The sequence below is a fragment of the Hipposideros armiger genome, unplaced genomic scaffold, assembly GCF_001890085.2.
Source record: "Hipposideros armiger isolate ML-2016 unplaced genomic scaffold, ASM189008v1 scaffold_43, whole genome shotgun sequence".
NCBI lineage: Eukaryota > Metazoa > Chordata > Mammalia > Chiroptera > Hipposideridae > Hipposideros > Hipposideros armiger.
Genome location: NW_017731393.1, coordinates 4,847,404 through 4,858,394, shown reverse-complemented (window position 1 = coordinate 4,858,394; position 10,991 = coordinate 4,847,404). Strand labels below are relative to the sequence as shown.

The window sequence follows — 10,991 nt, the reverse complement described above, 5'->3', positions numbered from 1 at the left end:
CATGCAGATCCCCACCCGTCGGGGTGCTGTGCCTCCTGGGGGGAGTCACTCCCGGTTCCATCAGAGGCAAAAATCCCAAACCAAGTGATTTTCCTGGCCAGGTCTCTCTGACGGCTACAAACTCTTCCCCAACAGAGCACACTGGGCTATAAAGCCCGACCCACCGAACGTCCACACCCAGCGACACGGGACTCTCACCTGTCCTATGACACCATTCTGCAGGAACACTCCTACCTGCCATGCCAGGTGGCCAGAGAAAGTTAGAAGACCAAAGGTAAGGCCCAGCTGGGGGGCACGGACGGACACACGGACACACACACACACACACACACTGACATTTACTGGCCGCAAGGCCAGGGATTTGGGCCACTGCTCTCCCCCACCAGCCCCCGGACCAGGACAGCTGGGCACTGCCCTGCCCTCGTGCACACACCATCTAGAGTCTGCTCTGGGCTGTCTCACCTCCTCCCAGCTTCTCTGGCCCTGGACCAAATGAGTGCCGCCAAGCAGCCCACAGCCCACGGTTGTTATCAAAACACTGCTTTGTGTCGTCTCTTCCCCCACCCCCCCCAGACAGCTCCTTGGGAGGAGGTGTGTGCACAGGGGGTGGGGGAGTTTTTTTAATTAGTATCATGCAATTCCCACCCCTGCCTTCAGTGATCATCTATAAATATTTGCATGTCCACAGAACTTTATTAGCAAGCCTCAAAGCTGGCGGGAAAATGCACAATCTCTCATTAGGGGCAACGTGACTAATGACGCATCGAAATGAGGAGCCATAATTGCACTTAAACCCAAATTAAAAATCCTGGTGCTTGCCTGTTGGTGCCCTGGAAGAAAGAAATCCCCAGGTTTTCATTGCTGAGGGAAGGGGGCTGAAATGGCCTTTGGGGCGGCGGGGGCCTGCACCTCGGGGCATGGGGGCAATGCCCTCCCCAGGGGAAGACGCCTGCCCACCTGCAGCCTCCCTAATGTGGGAGAGGGGGTCTGGCACACACAGCAGGGCTGGCACAGGGTTTCCCGAAGACTTAAAAGGGAAAGTACTGCAAACACAGCAGTGTCCCTTCCACCAGGTCCAGCCCCCGCCTCCCAAAGCCAGCGAGAGCTCTGGACCCGGAGCGGGAGACCCAGGGCCCCCAGGCCACTGTTAGGGCACCCAGGCTCTGTCCTGGGCCATCACCAACGCTGCCCACCTCAGAGCTGGCTGGCCACGGATTCCACAGGTGAACACAGGCCACCTCGGCCTCGCTGGGCCACTGTGGTGCTATGGGAATGCCACTGCCCTCCCTTGGGGACACCCCTGTATACAGCTGGGGAGCACTGTCAGAGAGAGGGGTGCTGAACAGAAACAGGCCAAGGGCGGGACACGAAATAAAGGAGGCCACACCCACCACCCCAGCCTGGTCACTTGGGGCTCCTTGTCTGGGGGGCCAGCAGCAGACCCCCTTTTCAGGGTCCGCTCAGGGACAGCCATTCCCACCCCTCCTTCCTGTTCCCAAAGGGCCTTTGGCCTCGTGAGTGTGACGTCTACTGTTCAAGAAGTACCTACTGTGTGCTCCCCAGCAGGGAGGCAACACCTGACTGCAGGTGGGGGCTCGAGGGTGAGGACTGACGTAGGGGCACCCAGGGTCCCTGCCCAGGGAGCCTGCCCACAGGTGTCTGCTCGGAATATCAGCCCCAGGACCCTGGGCCGATTTGTATGCAGTGACCAGGGGCAGTACCCCCTCAGAGGGGGTAACCGAGTGACTCGGCCCGCTGGCCCTCCTGGTGCAGGGAGGGGTGGGCGGCTCAGGGCTTGTAACACTTACCAGTCCTGCTTTCCAAAACCTTAACAGGACAGTAAGGTCTACCTCCCAGGGGGGTGGGGGAGGTGGGGGAGCCCAGCATGGGGCCCCAGGGGCTCCTCCGCCCTCCAGGCAGCCCCAAGGACCTTGCTCAGGGACCTGGGCCAGCTGGCAGCCACCACTAACTCAAGCGCCCTTGGCAGACCCCTCCTCCCACCTTGCACCTTAGGGCTCTCACTGCAGAATGGGGGTGACAGTGACTAGCCCTGCTGACCTCCCACGAGGGGCGGGTCCAGTGAGAGTGGGCGAGAAGGGCCCGTGGGAAGCACCGTGGGAGGCTGCCATCTCAGGGCTCTTCCTGTCGTTTTGTTAAACTGGAAATGGATGCCAGCTCAGAGATGGGGCAGATCCCAGGAAGAATCTAAAGGCAGGACCAGGGCACCGTGGTGGTCAGCTCCCAGGAAGGGACGGGAAGGGTCCAAAGGGAGGGGACCCAGAGCAGACAGAGCAGCACACAGCACTCACAGCAGCCCCGCCCCCACCCCAAACACCACTGCACACAGGTCCCCCGAGGCAGCTCTACCTGCAGCCAGCTCCTCTGGACGCAGGGCTGGGGCAGCTGGAAGGCAAGAGGAACAGTGTCACCCAGCACGTGCCAGTCACGCCCCTCCCCTCTGTCCGCCTACCTGGACACCTTGGCTGGGGTGGTTTCACCACGCCTCAAACTGGGGTGGGGAGGCCCTTACAGAAGTCCCCCATTTTTAAAACTCCAAGTTTAATGGGCACGGGGGGCCCTACCCCCTTGGCAGCCATCCCCAAGGCTCACACCAGAACTCAGCTGTCGTTCAGAGAAAAGCAGCCCTTCTGAGAGGCTGGGGTGGGGTGCATGGGCCTGGAGACACCCCCAGATCCCAGCCAGCTGGGAGAGGCTAGGTGTGGACGCATTCCCTACTGGCCTCTACCTGTCCTCCAGGCCCTCGCCAGAGCAGACTGGTGCTACCAACCAGATTTACTTTCTTTTTTTCCCCTTAACTTTAAGAGAGCTCATTTGCAGGCTGTTAAGCACATGGCTATGGGCCCAGAGGGTTCTTCCTAATAAGCACTCGGATGAGGCAGTGGGGACCCCACACGTGGTTAATGTACAGCCAATATCACTCACCCACAGCTGGCACCGCTCCCCTACTCCCCGTGCAATTTCGGGCCCGAAATCCCATTTTTCAAACCCAGGCGTGTGTACAGCTCGGGACCTCAAGGCCTGTGACTGAAGGGTGGCACGCGGACCAGGCCTCATCCATCCCAATGACCATCGCCTCCTTGCAGGTGCCACAGAGGAAGGAGGGAGGCCTCTGTGGAGGGGCGCAGACTTGCAAATCCAAACGCCACGACGGTTGGGTAGGTCTGAGCAGCCCACCCACTTCCCAGGTCTCTGCTTGCACATAAATTGGGGTCACAAAGGACACTCGGCTGCCGGGTGGCCCGCACGCGAGATCACTGTGCCTGATCCACAACCCTTACCGCTGGCTGGCCCCGGCCCTCAGCATTTTTCACAGTTTGCCCTTTAATCCTGGGGTAGGCACCACTAGTGTCCTCGCTTTGCACATGGGAAAACTGAGGCACAGAGAGGCTAAGCCACTGGCCCAGTGCCACCCAGGAGGTAAGTGGTGCTTCAGGGATTTGAACCTGACCTGCCATGATGACTCTCACCCAACGTGGGGCTCACAGTGGCCCCTGGTTAAGCCTTTGGCAGAGGAGGGAAGGGTGGAATTCCTACTCCATTCCCACCCACGTTGCTAGACTGACCATCTGCTCGGGTACTGGAAAGAGAGGTTTCCTCCTGGGCTGCAGGAGAGGCTGGACCGGTTCCGAAGGTTCTGCTAACGAGGCACTTAAAGCCCTCCAGAGACCAGACTGCCCATGACAAAGGGGGCGGGGACATGACAGCCAAACCCCGACACCAAACAGGCAGAGTGGGGTTGGCCCAGAGCCTGTCGAATGTCACAGAAGACCCCAGCAAGCCGAACTGCCATGGAAGAAATGACACGGGGTCAGCATCTCTGGAGGGCTTGTGCCAGGGAGCCCACTCATCAGAAGAGCCTGTCTTTCTCAGGGACTCAGGAGACAGAATAGGGCCATCAGCGATGGGCTTCAATGGTGGCAGCCTGGTTGGTTCACAAGTCAGACAAAGGACAAACAGGAGCAGTTCATTTGGGGATGGCCAGTCTAAGGCACTGGCCAGGTGGGCAGTCTGCCAGACCTTGAAATATCCTGGGTCCTGGGACCAGCAGAAGGTGAGCAGGTCGGCCATGGCCCAGGGCATTCCCACATGCCGGTTCTGTTCAGTATGGCACGCAGTGTGGTGGCCTCACCATCGTCCCTGCCTTACAGGTAAGAAAACCAAGGTACCAGGTACACACAGACTTGCGCCTAAAGTAAGTAAATGCTGATGCACGATTCTTCCAGGGCCCAAAGCCACTTTTTTATACCATCAGGCCAACGACAGCACTGCTGCAGGCTGAACTGTACCCCCCCACACCCCACCCCCGATTCGTAGGTTGACGTCTTAACCCCCAGAATGTGACCTATGTGGAGGTGGGTCTTTACAGAGGTGATCAAGTTAAAGTGAGGTCAGCAGGGTGGGCTCTAATCCAATACGACTGGTGTCCTCATAGAAAGGAGTGACCGGGACACACAGAGGGAAGACAACATGAAGACACGGGGAGGAGGCAGCCATCTACAAGGAAGGAGAGAGGCCTGAGCAGACCCTTCTCTCGGAGGGAAGCCGCCCTGCCTTAGTCTTGGCCTTCTGGCCCCCAGAACCGTGAGATAATACATTTCACTTGTTTCACCTGCCCAGCGTGTGGTTCTTTGTTACGGCAGCCCTAGCAAACAAATCCCCTGCGTGCCAGGAAATCCTGCTCCACCCAGCCCTCAGTTTCCCCATCTGTGCTTGGTATAAATCCTGGGGTCACTTCCAACCGAAGTGTTCAGCCACCCAGTGTGGCAAGGCAGGACGGGGGAAAGAGCAGACATGGAGTGAGGAGGGGGGGCAGGCAGGCAGGCGGGGAGCTGTTCAGTCCCTGGCCTGGACCCTTGCCTGCACTCCCCCAGATGGCCGCCCGTTTGCCTAATGTGACACAGCATCGCAAGCTCCTTGCCCTTTTGTAAAGCTGGCTTCTGGGCACACACAGAGGCTTCATTTATCAGCCCAGCAGGGGAGTTAACCGAGGGAATGACAGAGCTGAGGCCCAGCATCAATTACAGCCGCCCCCACCCCAGCCCGGCCGGCCGGGCACAGAGAATCCACAGGAAAAATAATAATGTGTACGCGGGCTCGAGATGAATCATCGCAGAGGAAGCAGCTGTGTTGATGAAATTTTAAAGCCGACAAGAGAAAGAAAATACGAACGGCAATACAGTAACTTAGTCTGTGAACACTGGGGCACAGTTTTAATTAAAGCTATTTTGGAGTTAAATAGAGGCCATGGGGGGAAGGGGTGGGGCAGTGGGAAGCGGGAATCCGCAGAGGCTGGCGGCAGCACTCCCACCACTCAAACCCCAAAGCCACAACCCCTTAAGACGGTCCAAAGAATAATATCGCTCTCACTGGCTCTTCGCCAACAGGCAGATTCCCCACTTTGCACAGAGCTGGAGGTTTCTGTGCAATTTGATTTCAATGATAAGACTTAAGTGCTAGAATCACAAAATCTCATAAGCCAGAGCTCATGAGGCCAAGGTCAAAGTCCCACCCTTTCTTCAAGATTCCCAAATATGGTCATCCATCCATCACTTGATTACCTCCAAAGATGATACACTCACTACCTTATAAAGCAGCTCACCCTCGGTTGAGCAGACCTTCCTTATTCTGGGCAAGAACCAGCCTCCTCTCTTGACCTAAGACTCTGGGTAAGGGGGCAGCCAGGGGCTCCCCAAGATGCATCCGCCCAGTCCAGTGTGTTGAGCATTGGAGGTTTGACCACTCACACCCTGCAGCCCAGTCCTTGAGTAGCTCACAGTCCAGCAGTGGTGAGGGCCAGGCTTCCCGAGGGAGGATCCCACTACCCTGCCAACACGGGCAGGCAGCCCACGGGGCTGAGAGCTCAGAGGACGCACGAAGCCTCTTGGGGGTGGTTGGAAAGGCTGCTGGCAGGAGACCACACCTGAGCTGGGAGCCCATGACTTGCAAGAGTCCAGGAGGAAGGCTAAATAAACCCCACCTTCCCTGGACCCGCTTAGAAAAAGGCCAGTGCTCACACAGGCCCAAGCCCTGGCTGCGGGCTTTCTCCGCCTCTGCTGTCCTCCAGCAGTCCCCCTGTACACGAGAGTCCTGCCGGCCGGGACAAGGAGGTGGTCAGGCAGGGACCAGAGTGAGACTGGACAGCAAGCTCCCTGGTGGCAGGCCTCTGCCTGGTCACCCCTGGCCCCCCAGGGCCATGCACTCAGCAAGTCATCAATTATACTGAATGAGTGTCCATTTTATAGGCGAGCAAACGGAGCCTGGAGAACAGGAAGTAGCTTGAGGATCCTTATAAGGCTGCGCCACCCTAGGAATCCAAAGGCAAACAAGGTATGAACTGCCACCAGGAAGCCCAGGGATGGGGGTGGCCCTTCTCTCACTGTCTCTCTGTCTCTCACTCCTCCTCCTGCATGGCTCAGGACAGCAGAGCCCTCCTCCAAGGCCAGCTACACCCACCCACTGGGGACAGCGAGTGGCAGAGAGCCCTGTGGGTGACCCTGGAGACACTTGGCCAATGCCACCGGCCACCGGCCACCGGCCACGGGTGCTTGTGCTGACTGTAGGTTGAGGGTCAGACAAATGCAAGTGGGCTCTCAACGCACCAGCCAGGCCAAGGCCCCAGCAGCACAGCACCCGGCGGCCGCCTTCCTGGGATGCTGGGTGTAGCTCTGACACGGGTTCCCTGAGACACCTTGGGCAAGGCCCCAGCCCACCAGCAGAGTCCCTGCTGAAGAAGAGACAAGGGAGGGGACCTGGGTGACTACCCCCCATGACACATGCACGCACACACAGCTGTCACCCGAGCAGCTCCGCTTCGTTAGGCTTCGTTCAAGGAGAAAGAAAAGTTCTACAGACGCTTGGAACCTTCCATGCTGGGAGGCGTCTGAATTCCCAGCACTTCTCCTGTTCCAGCAGCGAGCAAAGAAGACCATGTTCTTGCCCCTAAATCCCAACCTAACTGCCTGCAGCCAGCAAGCCTGGGTCCGGCCGAGGGTCCACATGCCCCCATCTGACCATGTCTGCGCCCAGGGTGGCTGGCCCAGGCGTGGGCACAGCTGGGGGACAGAGCCCAGGGATGCTGCCTCCAGGCCGAGGCCCGAGTCTGATCGCTGGGAGCGGTCAGAGCCGGCTGGGCGAAGGGGAGAGGCTGGGCAGAGCCACCTGTGCCCAGGTGGCTGCTGTCCCCCTAATGTCCCAGCCTCCCATCACCACCCCACGCACAGCAGGAAAGGGACCCCTGTCCACCACCAGCTCTGCACACGTTGGCATGGGGCAAGAGGACATTGGGGGACACATTTATGGGGGGCTCCCTTGGGAGACCAGGGGGTGCACAGTGAGGAATAAAGAGCTGTCACCCCGTGGCCTGAGCGTGACACGTGTTCCTCAAGGCCCGGCCCACCACCTGGGGCTGGGGTGTGTTTTCCCAAGGGGACAATGTGGTCCAGGACAGCAGGGGCCACGGAACCAGGGACACCCCTGTCCTTGTGGAAACAGAGCCACAAGCGGTGTTGATTGATATGGGACAGCAGTGCAGGCAGCACCCCAAATCAGGGCTTGAGCTCTCATCCTGCTTCTCCATGGAGCCACGGGACAGAACGAACAGACCAGGGGACACGCGCACAGCCGCCGACCCCGCCGGCCTGAGGCCTCAGCCACCAGACGTGGTCCTGGCCTCATTCTGAGGCCCAGCGCCCGGGGCGGCTCTCTCCCCTGCTCGCTGGCCGGGCACCTGCTCCCGAGCCCTGTATCGCTTCCACCCGCAGCTCCCGGAGCCCAGCCCACACCCCTCCTTAGCAGCCACGACCGCCCCAGGTCAAGCCCACGTGGAACATGGTTGGGTCTAAGGAGCCCCAGCCCACACAGCAGGTGAGGCCCCAGCTCCTCCTGACGCTTGCCCGCCCCAGGAGCCAGCCAGACTTGTGACCAAGTCACTCCACCGTGAGGGACCTGAAACCCCCACACAAAGTTACAAAACCAGCCTTATCACACCATGCCTGCCTGGCTCTGCACTGGAGCATGGTGGGGAGGGGGCAGCGGCCATGGGGGTGAGGGATGACAGGCAGCCCAAACCCGCACCCTGTATGTACTCCGCCGAGTCCTGCAGAGCTGTGGGAACTGTCCATGCAGACCGAGCAAGGGCGAGGTATGCCCCCAGCAGCTGCCCAGTGGGCAGGGAGGGTGCCTCAGGCTCCCTGAGCAGGGCAGTGGCGCCAAGCCCACTGGTCGCCTAGCAACTGGGGCCAGGCAGCAGAGCCTTCCCCGGGGCTGGTTCCCAGAGAAATGCTGTGGGCATCCCAGCTGGCCAGCAATTTATGGACCAGGGTTGTGGCAAGGGAGGGAGAGGAGAGATTAAGCCAGGGATGGGTACAAGGGAGAGAGGCTACAGGGGCCGGGCCAAGCCAAGGGACCCCCTAACCCCAGCTGGGGCTGATCACAGCCTCCCATCACTGTCCCTCGTGCTGGCAGCTGCGCCCCGCCACACTCCAGCAGCACTGCCCTGCCCTGCCCTCACCGTGCACGACCTCACCACTGCAGGCCCTCGTCACCTCGCCTCTAACCCGCCGTCCCCGTGCTGGGGAGGTGCTGAGGCTGAGACATGGCCTCATCTGTCTGTGGGCACCAGTCAGGCCCGGGAGGGAGGAAGAGGACCCCAGGCCGGAGAGGCCTGGGTGTGGCAGGGGCGGGCAGGTCTCCATGCGGGTCTGAGGGAGGCCTGCTAGCCCATCTCTCCGGCTTTGATTCACCCAGCTGTCAGAAGGCCAAACAAAACGGCCTATTTCTTCAGCAACTGTGTACCCATACCATCTCTGGGACAGGCCCAAGGAGCTCGCAGACCACTGGGGGACAGAGTGAAAGGATGTGACAGAGGGTACCCCAGAAGCAGTGGAGCAAGGGTTAGGTGCCTGCATTCCACAAGAAGGCTTGGGGTGGGATTGGCGGGGTGTGGGAGGTTACCGGTGTGAAGGGGAAGGGAGCCCAGGTAAGCTGGGACAGGGGAGCGCACAGCAGCGGCGGGTGGCTGGGTGGAGGGCTCACGTGGGCCCTCGGGCATCCACAGACATGGTCCCCCAAGTCCACCCTCAGCCGGCCTACCTGTACGGGGAGCTTGTCCCCCTCCAGCAGCTTCACCTTGGTCTCCAGCTGTCTGATGTAAGTGGATGAGGGATCTGTAATGACACAAGAGGGGGGCACATCAGCCATCAGACCTGGTCTCCATTGGGAGAGCTGCCCTCCCCCAGCCCCCTGCAGAAAGGAAATGACGGGTTCGCTCGCCAGCTGGGCCTGGTCCGATTCCTTCCGCCTCCACAATGCTTCGCGCCCGAGAAGAGTCCTCAGCACTCCCCTGATGGGACCCTCACAACCAAGGGCAGCCCACCCCAAGGTCCAGGGTCCAGGAGGAGAACCCGAGGCCCTAAGCATGCCCACTCAGCCTCTGAGGCCCTCTGCCTGCCCCGCGCCTGAGAGCAGGGACTTCTACAGTCAGTGGAGGAGGCAGGTGAGCCACCGCCTTCCTGCTGGACTCTTACCAACTGGAGCCACCAGGAGCCACGTGCGGGGACAGCCCAGCGACACGTTCCCCAACTGTCCCCCGTTTCTGAATGCAGCAGGAGGGGCTGAAATCCACGCCCCCCGAACCACGCTGACCCTCTCTTACAATCATATCAGGAAAGGAGGCAGGATTCCACCAGTCTGCCACCCGAAGCCCTAGTCCTGCCTCAGCCATGACGGTCAGAGGAGAAAAGTGATGACAAAGTCATCCAGGCCAGGCTGAGAGGAGGGAACCTGGCTGGGAACGGCCAGGGGAGAGGGGAGGCATGGGGCCGGGCAGGTTAGAGCAGGGTGGGCAAGGGGACCAAACCGTATGGGCAGGTGTAGGTGCGGAAAGCAGGGAGTCAGGTCCTGAGCAGACATCATGGGGCACCTCCCCCAGCGTGGTCAGCAGCCACCAGGTAGGGACAGTCTTTGCGCCTCTGGTCCACATGAGCACCTTGCCAGAGCTCACAGGGCCCAGAAGCCAGCGCGGACCCTACCCACCCCCAGGCCAGCCACTGCTCCTCCTGCTGTGCACCCCCCAACAGAACACAGGGTCTTCGCAGATCACATCCCTGACCCTCTGTCCCAGAAGGCGCCAGACCCTCGACCAGGGCCAGCTCTCTAATCCCCCACACTACCACCTTGGGGACTCAGGGCAGAGGCCGCACCAGGCTTTTAACACTCCTGGGTGGGCAAAGGGGGCTTGGGTGCTGCCGCAGAGCGAGCCGGACCATCGTGCGCTCATGGGCATAATGAAACGCCTGTCCACACTCAGCCACAGGCGGCACCACCCCATGGGCCCGGCCCCTTGGCGTCCTCGCAGGTGGCGTGGCTGTCAGGCCCTTCCCCCACTGGTGCCCTGGACGACTGCGGCAGCAGCAGCTCTCTCCCCAGAATGCCGTGACCGTCTTGCATGCACCAGGGCTTGGCCCAGGCCCCAAGAATTCCTGCCTATCAGCAAGGCTGTCCCCAAGGCCACCCCAGTGTGAGCGGCAGCTTTCCTGCATGGGTGCCCCGTGTGCCCCTCGACCTGCCTCACTTTGCTCCCTAAGCACATGGAAGGACCCTGAGGAGCCCTGCCCAGCCAGCCCCGGACCAGGCCCACGAATATTTGCATTTTTCAGCATCAGGCCCAGCCCTGAACCACACACCAATTCCTCCCACACCAGTCACCTCTCAGGAATGCAGCCTTCTAAGAGGGAGAACAGTGGCCCCTGCCAGCCCACCCCACCTTCAGCCCCAGGGGTGACACTGGTAACCACAGGCCAGCTCGGCCAGGGAGCCCTGCTGGGGGCGGGGGGGGGCTCCCACACACTAGCCTCGCCTCATCCCAGCTCTGAGTAGCTTCCTTTGACAGCTGAGGAATCAAGGTTCCGGTGAAGTAGCTTGTTCACAGCATAATGCACAGCAGGTGGCAGAGGTGGGACTGGACCCCAGGC

At 60.4% G+C, this 10,991-nt stretch overlaps 1 protein-coding gene across 3 annotated transcripts in view; it reads right to left on the bottom strand.

The window, feature by feature from the left end:
* The window catches only part of CCDC85C (coiled-coil domain containing 85C), an 84,568-nt gene that overhangs the window by 12,009 nt on the left and 61,568 nt on the right, over window positions 1-10,991 (bottom strand). Inside the window, exons 2-4 of one of the 3 annotated variants that reach the window (XM_019639271.1) lie at window positions 9,112-9,185; window positions 2,368-2,403; window positions 199-234 (exon numbers count right to left, since the gene is read on the bottom strand). In XM_019639271.1, coding sequence (XP_019494816.1) covers window positions 199-234; window positions 2,368-2,403; window positions 9,112-9,185 — 146 coding nt within the window. The remainder of the gene's footprint in view (window positions 1-198; window positions 235-2,367; window positions 2,404-9,111; window positions 9,186-10,991) is intronic. The other 2 variants (XM_019639272.1, XM_019639273.1) reach the window with 2 other exon arrangements.